General features: G+C 26.5%; 1 protein-coding gene and 2 non-coding genes across 3 annotated transcripts in view; all 3 read right to left on the bottom strand.

Moving 5' to 3' along the window:
* Positions 1-17,014, bottom strand: part of LOC132925195 (uncharacterized) — a 61,376-nt gene that overhangs the window by 4,617 nt on the left and 39,745 nt on the right. Inside the window, exons 3-7 of the mRNA XM_060989609.1 lie at positions 5,469-5,570; positions 4,736-4,839; positions 4,513-4,670; positions 2,014-2,244; positions 1,285-1,432 (exon numbers count right to left, since the gene is read on the bottom strand). Coding sequence (XP_060845592.1) covers positions 1,285-1,432; positions 2,014-2,244; positions 4,513-4,670; positions 4,736-4,839; positions 5,469-5,570 — 743 coding nt within the window. The remainder of the gene's footprint in view (positions 1-1,284; positions 1,433-2,013; positions 2,245-4,512; positions 4,671-4,735; positions 4,840-5,468; positions 5,571-17,014) is intronic.
* Positions 7,220-7,291, bottom strand: Trnah-gug (transfer RNA histidin (anticodon GUG)). Its single transcript has one exon. It is a non-coding gene; the product is annotated as a tRNA-His (tRNA).
* Trnah-gug (transfer RNA histidin (anticodon GUG)) lies at positions 10,206-10,277 on the bottom strand. Its single transcript has one exon. It is a non-coding gene; the product is annotated as a tRNA-His (tRNA).

The following is a 17,014-nucleotide window of genomic DNA, read 5'->3' as shown; positions in this document are numbered from 1 at the left end:
TAACAACAGTATATTATTATATTTTACATTTTATTTGATTGTAAAATAATGAGATAAAATAATAGAAGAATATGTCCTGATTTAGAGTAGACATCTAATATATTTTTAAATACTAACGAGATCAAATCTTATACAAATTGATAAATTACATTTGTTGTAATTTTATTTGTGCATCTTACTAAGGTATATAATGACACATGCGCTTTTTACAGTTTATTCGCACTTCGTTGGTCGTGATTTGTTTTTAATGAGATATCTGTTTAACAAACTGTAATGTCATTAGTGTTCTAATGAAAGATTTACGAATGATATAGATTACAATTTTTTATTTATTTTGAACGTAACATTTTTTCAATTAATGTCTGTGTAGTTAGTACCTAAATATCATCATTAGATGTATTTACGACGCTGTATGCATTCATTGATGTAATGCGGAAGTTTGGGTGGGCAGGGCCAGATAAATAAATTCGGAAATATTATAGGTATAACTAAGAAAACATTTTTTTGTTATCTACTGTTTTATAATTTATTTATCGAGTATAAATAGAATCAATCTCTTTAATATTTAGCTCTAAACGTATTTAGCAAGTAAAATAATAAATAGTTGTCGAATATTTCTTGTTGCTCTCAGTTATGTTACATCAATAAATATTTTTATTTATATTTTTGACAAATGTGAAAAAATTAAATTTAGTTTAAAATTGTATCTTATAAAAATATCTTCTGGATCTTTTAAATTTATTTTTAAGCACTTTTAATAATGAAATTTATAAACTATCGTTATAAATTATTGAAACCTACTGATTTTTTTTTATCAAATTTCGTTGAAATTTATGAGTATACTATAATGCGTATAGTAATACACAGTATAAATATTATATATATATTACAGTATATATATTTTAAATTTTTTTAAATTTAAATAATGAAGCACCTACAATTATTTTTAAATGTAAATTTGTTTACAAAACTATGTTAAATGATTAAATTTAATTTTGTTTAATAACACAAGTATGAACGACAAAAACATAACTATCTTTTTAGAATGATATTAATTTAACGTCTGAACAAATAGGTAGTTAAACGTGGCGTGCACATCATTATTTTTGTATAAACATATATAGACATTAGACACAATATTAAAGTCATCGTCGTTTGTCTGCAGTGTTCATTAAAACAACACGCGTCATATAATATAATTACATATAATATTGTAGTTGTATTATAAATTATAATAGTATGTATACGCAATATACATTAATGGAGTGTAATATAGTTACTAACCCCTCTGCACTTGTCTAAACAGACGTTAACGGTGCCTTTGAACTGCACGTACGTTGACTCGGGGAACTTGAACGCCCTGAATTTAGCGGTCAAAAAATCGCCGTCCACCGTATTAAAGTTTTCAAACAAATATGGATCCACCGAACAGCTGTGGGTAAAATATATATTAGTATATTACGTACAAATATTCAGATCGAAGATGACGTATTCAACTCTTATAAAGGCACACTTACACAAAGTAAAACATTTTTTTTTTTTAGGTAATATTCAATACAATTTTCAGTTATCACATTTATCGGACCTGAATATATTTTGTAACTTCTATCGACGGTATGAAGTATAATATTATAATATAGCACCTTTCAAGTTTCAAATAATTATTATTTGATATTTTTACTTTAATATAGTGAAACGAACAATTAGAGCGCACAAAACAGAATTAAATTGTTTATATGAACTAGCTATAATTACTTGTAAATTAAGGTTGACAGAGTATAAAAAAAAAATAATTTAGCTTAGAATCTATTTGAAAATGAAAGACCAAAATCGATCTTCTATTGATACGATTACTTTAAATTGTGCAATTTGTGTGTGTCTTCCAAAACCACCATTTTAATCACTATATAGTATATTCTCCGTATAGTGTTTTTCATTATAAAAATTCAGAGGTTCAACGGGTTTGAAGTACCTACGCTATTATTTGTATTTTACGCATCGATGACTACTTACCCATTGAATATGATAGTTTCCTCTTGCGCTTTGGTGTCTGTCACTTGCATGTAGCTCACCAGCAACCCATAAATTGGAGCACTCTCTTTGTCCAGGTATATTTCCATTTGCAACGGAGTGCCCGGGTTAACGTTGAGTTCGCCGTTTACGATACTACCGCCCTGTCGTACGCCCACCTTAAGCATGGGAACCGGCGCGTTTTCTGTCAACGATGTAGTTATCTCCAAGTCCCTGTAATGCAATTGATAATTAAATATATTGTACACGGCATCCGGTGAATTCGTTGTAAGGAACATCGTTCGCTGGTTATTATCAAAACCGATATTTATACACCCGATAAAGCGCTGTATTTTATGATAGTTAATTTTGTCCCTGTGAGATTACAGGTTATACCAGGTATACAGCCAGTGCCCAGTATAAATGAATAATATATGTATATATAAATATATTATACAATATATATTATGTAAGTCTAGTCTATATACTCTATAGTCTATAGCAGTAGTTTTCAACCTGTGCGTCGCGGCTCCCAGGGGCGTCGTTGGTTATTATTTAAGGAGCCGCGTCCGTTGTATAAACTAATAATAAAATTGTAAACAATATGTTTTTATTATTATCATTATTTGTATGGGAGCCGTGGAACCAAAAAGGTTTAAAACCATTGGTCTATAGTATAATAATAGCTATGCAGTATAATAAACTATTATAAAACAGTAGCGATAATTTTTCAAATTTCCGCAGAAGCATAGGTTTTATATATTATAATACCACAAACAAGAAACAAGTTAAAAAAAACATATTTTAAACACAATATCTGATTTGTATATGAATTAAATTTGACAACTTGTAAGCTTAAAAGAATATATTATAATTTTCTTTCGAATTTTGATAATAAGAACAAATTGATTGTTTAAAATACCGCGCTATTAAAAATCTGAAATCATAACAATATTATAGTAATTACAATGAAATACTAAAATAACGGGACTATAATAGCGTGTAATTACTAATTAGGGTATAGAAATAAATAATCCGTTTTATTTAAATAACTATGTCGGAAACTAGATCGTGTTTTTTTTCAACAATATTCGGTAGTAAATTCCAAAAACACATTTTGACTACCTACTTTAATACTTCTATTTTGTAAGTTTTCAAATTTTGTTTATGTATCTGGACATCTGGTATAGTAGGTACATCTACTTAAAAATATAACATTGTAAATTCAATTGACAATTTATTAGTTATCCCTCTTCCAACATAAATATCAATGGATAATTGTTGTGGTTATATTATTATAATACATACTTTCATTTTTTATCTCGTTCAATAATACATAATATTAATGTACTCGATGAAATCGAAAACGAGCTGCTGTAGACAACTGTACTACAATTTAATATTGCCGGAGAATAAAGATTAAACCGGTATGGCCGGAATTGCAGCTTATAGACCTATAGTAATTATACCTATTGGCAAATACAGCATTACCTACATAATATAAGTGCTTTGATTTTTACCGCATATTCGATATGATGCGTACAATAATAAAATAAATAAATGTATTACTATTATATTATTAACGATCCACAATGTCCAGCGATGGATGCATGGTGAGTTATAGATACTCATCTCAAATAACCGTATCAAAATCCCTGGTTCTATATGTATCAAACATTCATGATATTTATTAAAACCTAAACCTTTTAGATACCTATTCGGTACACCGCCCCTTTTGAATTGAATTTATTTTTATTTCTCACGCGATTAAATATTATCTTTAAATCATTATTAGTTAATCATTACAAATAATAAAGATATAAATACTAGTTTTCACAATTTTTAAAAATAACCTCTTCGCTTAGCTACCTAACCCATAAGTTAGCCACATTATACGCTTTGAGAATAATACAATAATATGCTCGAATGACTATAATGTATATACTCTATACTACCTATATATTAACATAGTAATAGATATAAACAAATAAATTATACACGTCAGCGGGCACGTGCGATCGTGTGGTAAATCAGCGAAGTATATTGTTTAAATTGTATTGCCTTATAATTTTATCACGATATTTATATAATATTACATTGTATTTTATATCTCCGTTTTGAAGACGATTATTATTATTACTATTATCTTCATTTAGTGTATTTTCAATAAAATAATTATTCGTAAAGTAACAATTATATTAATAATAAATATTAATGAAATTAAAACTGATTCTCACGTAGTAGATAGCCAGATAGGTAAAGAAATTTTAGTACTAAAGATTGTCTATGTTTTGCATCAAAGCCGTGAACTATAACGATTGTATTTACATTTATTATTACACATTCCATTTAATTATTAATGTTAATTAATTAATTAATCATAGTATCAATATAAATAAAATATTAGCATAAATATGATCTTTGGTGTTTTTAAATTTGTCAATAATTTATAGTTTACAACCGAACCCTGAACTTCTATGTGTGCACACAAAATAAACTTACTCTGGCTCTTGGAATCCAGCGGGTAACACGTTCCTCTTGGCCACTGTGTGATTTTTATTTCCAGAAAACCAACACTTAACATTTACGAAAGACTTGTGTTCATAGTTGTTGCCGCCGTCTTTCTCTATGACTATCTGATGATAGTACGTGACTGTACCCTAAAAAGTCAAAAGTTTTCCATGCAGAATTTATGAAAAACTTAAGAAATGTTCCAAACTCTTACGGTTCCTTGATTGGTCACTTTTGTCAGTCCGCATTTGAACACGTCTCGTAGAGACAGTTTGAACTGAATGAGGTTTTTTTCGAAAACCGGTTGGCAAGCAAGCTCTGATTATGATAAAAAAAATAATTGAAGAATGAAGTTTAAAAAATTGAGTAAAAAAGGTGATATTATATAAATACACTGGATTTTCACATTTTTTATAAAAAAAATCTACGGCTTATTACCGTAACAGACGGGGCAAATTTTAATTTTTTTTCTTATTCTTCAAGAACGTTTGTTTTATAATAAAAAAATACTATTGCAATATTAATCTATAATAACGAATTACTGTTTTATGTAATTTTACCGCATGTTCCATCAGTGCATTTATATACATGGGCGATCTAATATCTATATAAGTACTGTCCACATACAAAATGCAATTCATCAATAAGATTTTAATAATTATTATTATTATTATATATTATACAGATCATATTATCATAATACTGTAATAATAGTACCTCTAAACAAATATAATAAAACTGGATATTTCATTGTTAAATAATATATATTATTATTATTAAGAAAAGCCTTAATAGCATCTAGACTGACAATTTGTATTTATATATATAATTATTATTTTTTTTTTGATTGACTATTAAGTATTTTACATTACATTAGAACTACGGTGCCCAACATCAATTCAATACTTTCTTACTATTAATAATATAAATTAAAAATATTACATTACCTGGATAAAATTTCATTTGGTTCAGATAAATGCTTTTAATGTCATCGGTTTTTTTAACATCGACGGTCATGTATTCATCGTCACAATTCACTTTGTATTGAACTGAAACAAAAAATGAAATTATTTTTATATAACTTTTTTCATTAGTTTTAGTTTTATAAATCTATTTTTATGAATAAAAAAAAATCATATAAAAGATTAAATACTATTGACAATTTTCTATTATAGTAAATAGTAATAGAAAGAAATAGTATAATACATTTTCATATATATATATTTAAACCATCCATTATAATTCTATCATTTAACTTTATGTTGTAAATTACAACTTAATTAATATAATAATTACTAAACTGCAAATGTATATTAAAACGCCTGTTAAAAATCATAAAATTCGTAATTTACAATAGTTGTATATTTTTAATGAATTAATGGTCATTCTTTATAGTAAAATAGTAAAAATAGACTAGACACATGTGACAACATAGACACCTGCAGCATGTGTTCAGTCTTGTCCACATAGTATCTTTGTCTTACGAACGTACACATTATACGCCTACCAAACATACATCATACATTCATACCAAATTTGTATTCAACACTTCCATGTAGTAAACTTTAATAATAGAGTGTGAATTGACCTATTATTAACTTATGGTGTGAACATTGACACTTAACAGTGTTATAATGAGTTTTTACAGTGTTTAAATTTTAAATATTACAATTTAAAAATTTTCATAACTCGCTTAGATAAAAAAAATGTGTAATGTGTTCTTACGTTTAAAATTTATAATAGGAAAATTCAAAATTATATTTAAGTTTAGTAAACAGTAGTCACATTACACAAAACGAATCTGCTGAACACAAATTTGTTTTGTTGTACATATTTTTTATGATTGTAAGACGGAGATAACATGCAGGCGTGAGTGTGACGTACTCTTATAGTATTTAGATGAGCAATTTCAAAACAGTGTATTATCTAACCATGTGTTTAGTTTTTTAGACATTTTATACTTTTGATAGTGCCGATAGTGGTAAATTCAATTGTACTACATAAAATTATACAATACATTTTCAGTACTTAATCAGGTATTTTGATTATATTCAACTATTATTTTATCTTGTTGAATAAATATTACAAAAGTCAAAAATACTATATACCTAAATAAAAATATAAAATACATTTAGTGTTAGAATTTCAAAATGTGTGAAAACAACAAATGTTTTATTACAATTTACAAGTCAATTGAATTCAAATTCGATTTAAATTTATAATGACAAATTAACTAGTTTCGTACAATTATTTATTCATAACATAAATTGAGATAATTATATCTATCAAGATCTGTACGACGTTTATACTTGTACCTAGTTTATTTTTACAATGAGATCAAGTTTTATAATATACATTTATATTTTAGTCGAGCAAGTCTTTATTGGTAGTTGTTGGAAAATAATAATTATACAATTTTACATCTTACCAAGGTGCTAATTGGATACAGAAAATAAAAATCAATTAAATCTGTTATCAACTATACAAGTAATTTAATATACTTAATAATAATTAAAACAACAGTGCAGTGGCGGTAAACTATTTTATACGTGCAAGTAAAAAACGAGCGGCGTGACTGTCGGAAAACCAGTAACGCAACAACAATGGTATTGATAGTACAACAAAGACGATGTGTGCGGCATACGAGATCGATAATAATTTTCATTCATTTTCCCGGGATTTTCTGCAAAAGATTTTGTGCCGTGACCAGGATTCGAACCTGGGTTATTGCGGCCACAACGCAAGGTCCTAACCACTAGACGATCACGGCCGGGTGGAAATATCACCCGTAATCAGGATATTTAAGGAGCGCGCTGTCGGCGTTGTGGCGACAACTGTAGTGAAACGATTTCCACGGAACGCACGAGCATACTATAACAACTAATAAATATTATTGGTAAGTAGGTATTGTAATTGTATATAGGTAGTACTGGTAATGGTGTAAATTACTAATTGTTTTTTATGATGGACGTAAAAAATGTCATCATAGGTATACGTTATAGCGGACATCCGGATAATCGTAATATTCATAAATAATAATATAGATTATGTTATTATAATTTATGTTACAATATATATTTATTTTGTACTTTTGTTCTGGTCATCAAAGAATTAAGAAAACAGTTTACAATATTTATGATGATAATATCTTCTTTGTTTACGTTATCATTATCACTTACCAGTCTATCATAATCATAAAGTAATAATAATTAAAAACTTAAATCACTCGGAGAAAATTGAATTATAACGGTAATGGTATAATAATAGATAGCTTATAACAATTTAGGAAAATGGATAGTTTGAAAATTTTAAATTGCTTCGATAACTTTATTGGTAGGTGTTGCCTATAGGCCTATTCCTATGTAGAATTAACACAGTTGGTTTTATATTATTATACTTATAAATTATAATAAATTAAGTATATAAATATTTATACGCTGACTTTTCGATGCAGTTGTTATAGCTATTTATTGCCGTTTAGGCACAATACATTATTATATGTGTATAATAATATAATATATGGTAATATTATACATAAATAAATAAATTATAATTCATAATAGTTGTAAGAAACCGGTATTTATCAGTTTTATTTATATTAAATAAGCATGCATACCGTATAAGTTAAACAAATTATACAATATATTTTTATGGGGTTAGGCATAAGAATTTCAATAGTTTTTATAAGTTTTTCAAAATTAAAATATTGTGTATTATGCCTATATGTACTAAGTAATGATTAAAAAGGTAGAATCCGATTGCCTATGATTTACCTTTGGGAATAAGATTACGTATGATATTTGATATAATAATAAATAAATCCGTCAAATACAATACGATGACGTTTCAAATAGGTCTTAATAACGTTGTCAAATTTGTAATTATAACATTTTCAAAATAATACGATCGAATAAATGGTTATTTAATAATATCTAACTATATTTTAAAAGTAAATATAAATTAATAAATAAATAAATAGTCAATCGCATACTACGTTTATATGCAGCAGTTAATGCGAATTAACTCAATGCGTAGTAACAAAATACTATAGCACTCAATTACAATATCATCAATAAAACAATAATTAAAAGTAATAATAAATTCAATATGGTTTGGTATTGTGTTTATTTAATCTCGTCATAAAATTTCAAGATAAAGATAAATATAAATATAAATTATATTATCGTAAACCTGTCACTTTATAATATCACATATATAGGTACCTCCACTATACACGCATTAGCGTATTTTTATCATTATTTTTTAATACATTTATATATTTTAGAAATTATAACGAACGACTAGTAATAAAAGAGGTCTGTGAACTCTAAGCACTTTTTATGCAGGTATGCACTTAAAAATGACAAAATGTGCAGATTAATATAGGGACAATATTCAAATTAATTTGTTAAAACTATGTAGGTACATTATTAATGATGAAATTTACTATTTAGTATACATATTTTTAAGTGAAATATATAGACGATATTATTATTATATGTAGCCATATAACCATATATCATAGGTACACGTATTTTAAAACATGATAGCTTTACCTAATAACACCTGTTGGCTGTTGGTAAAAACAATGTAAATGATGTGCTCGCTAACGCATATATATAAATATATATATATATGATATTATGATAAGAGTGTATTATGTTATAGATTCTTATAACGCATAAAAATATAATATAATTATTATAACGTTTATAACAATTTATTTATATTTTATAAAAATGCTATCTCAATTCATTGTACAGTGAATATTATTTTTTTTTATAACAATAAATTGCATTCCTATTTACGACGACACAAAGCAGGATACCGGTTGGCGGTTACTAATTAAAAATAAACAAGGCGTATTATCTCAATTATAGGAACTCCGAACTTTTATACAAATTGTTTTAACATACCTTTATGGCTTTATTTTAAATTCTGTAAGTGGAGTATGAAATGTTTGGTTTTGTAATTATATATATATATTTTTTTTTAACTAAGTTATTCTAGTTACTTTAGGTAAGATTGAAAAGCTATTCTGAAAATAATTGAGAAATAAATTAGAAAACTAACAAAATACATTTTTTAATTTAATTTTAATTCAGACATTTTTCTCTAGAGACTTTAATTCTCACTTATTGTTGTTATTGATATATAAACATATATATAGGTTCGTGGAATATATTTTTAAAACGGATATAAAATAATATTTAATAAGATAATTCACTCAGTAAAAAGTATAAAAATGAAACTTATTTTTAATCAAGTTCAGGTGTTTTTTTACGAAAAATTTTACTGAATTTTTAATTATATGCTGAGTTCGATTATAATAACGATGGTATTTTAAAGGTAGGTTTAATCATGCTATAACGTACGGTAGATAAAATATTATAATGAGGAAATCAAAAATAACTAATTAAAGTGTGACAAAAAATGCACACATACTTTTTCTTTGAATTTAATATAATTATCAGCGATTTATAAATAATAAAAATGTTATTGCACACCAGCACAACTCCACCACCACGTCTTCGGCGGAGAATGGAATGAGCGAACCAAAATAGATTTCCCGCCGCTCAGTTACGACGATAATGTTTTATTGTTATAGTTGTTCCCACCATGAAATCTTATGGACCACGGCTTTCTCTTGCCGGTTTTCCGTGATTTTCTGCAAAAAGATTTTGTGCCGTGACCAGGATTCGAACCTGGGTTATTGCGGCCACAACGCAAGGTCCTAACCACTAGACGATCACGGCTCGATGGAAAACCTAAGGAAAAACTGACTACATAGTGTACATTTTTAACTATACATTTTCCGTATAAACAATTATATAGTATATGTTTTGATCACAGTACGGGCGATGCGCTGGTCGGGGAATTTCCATTGAATGCGCGCTCAACATCATTGTACCGCATGACCATAATAATATTATGGTATATTGGTATGTTTTATATATATATATATATACATGGTTAGTAGGTACCTATACTAATATAGTAATATAGCGTTATGTTAAATGTTTTTATTGATGAATTAATTAGTTCCTTCAATAATTCTTATGAATTACGTTATTTCTTTTTGTGCACATGCAACCGCAACCGATGATTTGTTTGACCGATACGGCCGGAATCTAATTACGATTCATCCTGCAGTGGATTAAAGATATCCAGGTTCGTAAAGCTATAATGTTTTTTAATTAGTGTAAATTTTTTAGTATTTAAAAAATAACTAATGTTCAGCTCGTTTAGTGTCACAAAAATCTTTGGTTAGTTATCCAGATTTTAATTATTTTATGACTAACTATATGTGCACAATGTGCACTGCACATATGATTAAGTGATAGGTACCTACGAATGTACAACTTATATTAAAAATAAATGACTAAAACAGACTTGTTTATACATTTATATACCTATATAGGTAGGTACCTACCTACTAAAAGGATGTTCACGATATCATGACTTTTGGTTCACGTCTTATATTAACGAAGCATGCTTGTTGATGTTATTTTAATTGTGTTTGTTTTGTCTGGAACTCGTTCTAACGCGGAGGATTTGTTTAAGATTGCTATCAAACCTGAGAAAAAGATATTTGGGACGTTCCTGGGTGATGTACCGATACATTCGATTATTCGTAGCGTTAGTCACACACAGGAATGTCTTTAATTTTTAATTAAACGCAAATGGATGAGAATCGAGTGAGTTATTCTAGCCCATACAGTAATATTGCTATTTCTGTATGTAACTTTAAATGTATATAAATTGAGTACCTATAAATAATTAAACTGGAAATAAAAAATAGGATATTAACACTTGATAGTGTTAACATTTTAATTTACTTGGCATTGTGAGGTTTAGATGTATCACTCCATTTGTATTATCTAGATTTCTACATCCTACATACGACATACCTACCATTATTTTCTTAAGCTCTTTACATTATAATATGTTCTGTGATTAAAACTATAATTTATTGATTTATTAATTTTATATTTAGGTTTCTAATTCATATAACTTATATACGCCAGATTACACACCGTAATGGTAATACGAATAAATTAATTAAATATTTTTTTTATACATACCTATACAATTCTTTAATATTTGAAAAAATTATGATACATAATATTTGTATTTTAAATCTTTAAAACCAAATAATTTTTTTTATATTTCTTACATTTATATCTATGAAATTATTTTAAGTAAAAATGATGTATCTATTATATCAAATTAAAAACAATTTATTGTATAATTTCGTATCATTATTTATATCTTTTGACCACTCTAAATGTTTTAGATTTAATTTAGTAATAGTTATAGGTAAGCGTAAGAACTTGATGTACAGCTATATTTTCTTCTGTATCGAATGGCTATAATTAGATTTCATAAAACGCTCTCGTATTATATCATGAATAACAATATCAAATTAAATAATAATAATAATAATAAAAAAGTAGTAATACCTATGAACAGGATATAGTGAATTGGTAATGGGCACTTGTCTCGCTTCGCTCAACTGGGATCAAGCCAGTAGATTTACCTATTATGATGTTATTATCATTGATGAAAAATAATTGAATGAAAAAAAAACTAACTGGTTTACCTAAAAATCGTAAAGATTTTGTTAAAAAAAATGGTTGTATTTTTTTATTCTTTTTTTTTTTTATAGTTTACTAAAAATTTATTTTTCAAGTTCTTTATGTGTGCAATTTTCAATTACATGAACATTTTAGAGTACATATTGTCATATTACATAAAAGTTATACGAAATAAATGATTAACTGGTATATATTGCCCAATGAGCATAGCTTATATTTTTCAGAAAAAAAACATGTGAAAATAAAATATACAGTACACAAAGTAAAAATTGTTAAATACTTGAGTATTCCATGAAATATAATGTGTTTCGATACGTTCTTAAATAGTTATTAAAATTAATTATAATAAATAAATTCAATATGTTAAAGTATAATATACATACAAAAATATATGCATAATTATACATATTTATAAATGATCGTATGTCAAAAATGTATTAATTATTGGACTTTTGTAAGATTTTAATCAAAATATACCTACAATTTCATAATATTTATGGAAGAAAATATACAGGGTTAAGTATCGAATTTATTATAATATTTTATTTTCCAATGCGTGATCCTCCAAATTTTCGTGACAAAAATGTATTTACCTACAACAGCGTATTACAATAATTTATAATATTGAATAATACAGTTGAACGACCTAAAATCGACGCCGACGGGTTTTATGAATGAAGAACAAGTCCGGGTGACCCAAACCGTGGATAATTCTGGGTAAGAAGAAAAATATAATAATAATACTTATACACAGAACGAACTACGTTTAAACAAGTCGTTTTTGGGGATCTATGTGACTCGTTATTACTTATTAGTTATTATACAGCCATTTAGACAATATAAACACAATATTATAATATGCATACAAAAAAGAACTTATGATTGCGGTATTATGTATATCCGGATATCCGGGGTCAATATAACAATTGATGGATATAAATTATGGTATAATGTATTTTTCCATATTATATATAAAAAATAAATAATAATAATGCATTATTTGGTCATGGTCTTTGTTTTATAAACGTGTTATGATTTTAAAACGTCGATGAGCCTGCATAGTAAAAACGCATAATATAATTATTACTTATTAATTTATTAGGTACATTCCTGCATACTTTACGGGGCGAGGATATAAGTATTGCAAAAACGTTTTTTTTAAATCTTAAGACAGAGTCTTAACTAGGGTGCTTCGGGTAACTTGAATTGGAAATTTCGTGAAATTATTTCAAATTAGTAAAGTATATAATATTATATATATATTTTTCATAATAATATACATGAAAAAAATATATAATGTGTGCGTTATTGATGGATTAAATAATATTTTTTTTTTATATAAAATATAATAATATGTCTAATAGTTATAACAATATAACATTTATTAAAATGAAAAACATCTGCCTTTAGAAAGCATTTTCGGTGTACACTAAATTATTGTTATTTATAATTTATATTTAGTACCTATTTATTGCCATTTGCTTATTAAATTGATAAAATTTAAATGTTAAACGAAAGAAAGAAGTCATAAATTAAAATTAACAGTATACCTATTTAGTATATTTTGCACGATTATAATACTAGCTGCACATTATATTATATTATTACTGTCTATTTTATACATCATGTATACGATAAATATTGAATAATTTTCGATTAGTATGATTTCTTTCTATATTTATTGAATAATAATAACAGTTACCACACACCAATACGTATACGTAAAGTTCAGATTCTTTATGGGAAACTACAAGCACAACTATAGGTAGGTAAACTATGTACTACTTTGATTATATATGTAACCTCTCTATACTAGTATTAAATATTAACTGGATATTAAGACATCCCGAAATACGAATTGAAAATGAAAATGGTTTTTCTATAGTTATAACTCATAAGTTAGTTACAAGTATAAATAATAATATGTTTGTATGGAAATATTACTAAGTTGTAATTATTTTAAACGTATATAATCCATAGCCCCAGAGAAGAGAGGATATTAGAGTGTGTGATTGTACCACTAACTTAAAATTTTGATAACACACCCGGTACTAACGATTGACAACGGTTTCGTTCCAAAATTCTAAAGCGAGAGTTAAGGAAAATGGAACTTAATTTGGCTTCCATTTATTCTCCAATACGCCGTTATAATTATAAACTTTTTTACTTATATACTTATTACCTTTGTAATTTGAGGAATTAGACTATATCACTATAGAATAAATACTAATTTAGAAATATTTTTAAAATTAATATACAAATACGTATATATATCATAAGCAAAAGTTTATAAGATTCTAATTTTCAGATAAAATAATACAAATAATATTAATTGAGCTCGTGATAAATATAGTGTCTTTTGCACATACTAATGATCACATAAATTCACTTGGTAAATTGCCTACATCGAATTTCTTTTAAAAACCATTATTATCAAATCCCTTAATAACTTTGAAACAATTGTTTTTATTATAGTCGATCTAAATTGCAAATCTTAATCTAAGACCGTTATATTAAAAATTAAAATAAACATTCTTTAAACTATAATTTGTTCACGCATTTATTCAAACTAATTAATGAAATCAAGAGAGCGAAGAACTTTACGGTCAAGTAAATACAAGCACTTCAATAATTTATTAAAGATCATAAAATATATGTGTGTAGTCTTGTGGGTGCGTACGAATACATATTGCAATCCCGCTATTGTAGCGGTTTTATACTTGTACATTATTATTTAAAAAAAACTTTAATCCCTAAATTAGATACTATAGTATAATGTTAAATAATGTTTAGGTACTATTTATACTATACTCTTTACTAGATACAATGTATGATGTATCGATAAATGTAGGTGGGTATTTAAAGTGGAGTACTCTTTACAAATTATTTAATTACAATTAAGTAAAAAATTAAAAGGTTCTAGTTTTGACGGTGAAAATATTGTTTATTTATATTTGTGTCCGTATATATTTTAATAATAATTCAATAGTAATAGAAAAGTTATTGTTTTTTCATTAACAATTTGATAGGTAAGAGGTAAGCTATAAAAACACTTGGTTATAAATTGGAATCATTGCAAATCTTGAATTCAGTAGGTAAGAATTTCCCAAAATCATATTTCACAATTATAAATTAGGAAAATTTTGTTACTTGTAAGTACAATAGTAGTATAGGTATGTACAAACTTCGAAATAAATTAATACATTAATATTATTATATCTATGGTTGATATATGGTAAACACGTGAAGATTAATATAAAATCATTTATAAATACTATGTGCTAAGTATTTGTCCTTCACAATTATTTAGTTTGATGGTGGTTTAGAACTATTATAATATTATTTTATTTTAGTGTCACATTACCATACGATGCTATTATTACACATTTGTGTACTCTCTTTGTCCTACTCGTGTATGTACGTACACGTGTGTGATTCCAGATGAGTTATCGTATTTCAAATTAATATATACAATGGAAATACAAATTAATTAGTACTTGTTAGACGTATACTAGCGACTAGCCTACTAAATAATGTAAGTTTAAGAGCATATTATGATATTATTGTATATAATATATATGATATACGCTGATTGCTGGTAACTACAACCACCTTGGTTCAGTTGGTTTATTATCATTTTATCAAGATTCTAGTGTGACTGTATAGACTAAAAAAATTTAATTTTGTACTTTGTTCAACCAATTACAAAATAATATTTTTCCACGATCTCTGAAGTTGAAAGCTAATGACATATCTATACACAATTAATTTTAGTCGAGTTTCAACAGCTCGAATCTCAAGGGGGATTAAAATAAATTGTATTAATACATTTTTCGAGTCTTATACCTATCACAAATATAACTTAATAATATATATACTTTAAGAGACAAGAAAAAAATAAGTTATCAAGATTTTCGAGATTGGAGTTATTGATTGTACTTACATATGTTCACATAAGTTACAAAAAAAGTGGCACCACTTATGGTCCAAATTTTGAACGATTCGATTGAATAGTTATTAGGTTAGGATTATATTTCCAATACAATTATTACGAAATTTTAATATTTTTCTTTTCATAATATTTACTAACTATAGTACTATACTATTGTATACGTACAATTCACTCCTGCACTATAATTATAATATAGGTACTAACTACTAATTGATTTAGAATCTCAAAAGAATCAAAGATTAGTTAACTACAGTTAGACTAAAGCCTAATTAAAACATCTAAACTAGATGACCAAGATAACGTGTCCGCGAAATCGTTCAGAAAATAGTGTAAATACAGATTTTAAAAATATTTTCCGTAAGTTAGACGACTAGACAAATACGTGGAATACATTATATGTATATTTATATATGCATATAAATGTATAAAAAGTATAAAAACAATTAAACCAAGCACGTAGAATAGTAGAACAATTAACTTCAATATCAAACAATCGCTTTTAATACAACGGAAATTAGCATGGATTCCTACGTCAAACGTGGCTGTATAATACACAAAAATACACAATATCTTCCCTCTCTCATGTACTTACGTCAGCTGATTAGATACCTTGGAGCCGCAGGCATGTAAACAGTGGAAGGAGAAGCTAAATCTCTTAATAGCTGAAATATTTTCAAAAAATATATTTTTTTTTAAACATAGCCTAGTGAGAATTTTATAGCTACACGTTCCATGTCTCAGCTCATTTGCCTCATACGACATACAGACTTATATATTCAATTTGAAAGTAAGTTGAAGTAAATAAGCTCATATATACATATTATGAAATCACATAACCATTTCTAACGACCATGTTAATTGGTTGTGTGCTACTTTCGTAAATGCTAACATTTTTGGTTTTCATTTTCCTTCTTTTAGCATAAATTATTTAATAAGGAATATA

The sequence above is a fragment of the Rhopalosiphum padi genome, chromosome 3 (assembly GCF_020882245.1).
Source record: "Rhopalosiphum padi isolate XX-2018 chromosome 3, ASM2088224v1, whole genome shotgun sequence".
Lineage (NCBI taxonomy): Eukaryota > Metazoa > Arthropoda > Insecta > Hemiptera > Aphididae > Rhopalosiphum > Rhopalosiphum padi.
This window is presented reverse-complemented; position numbering and strand designations above follow the sequence as displayed.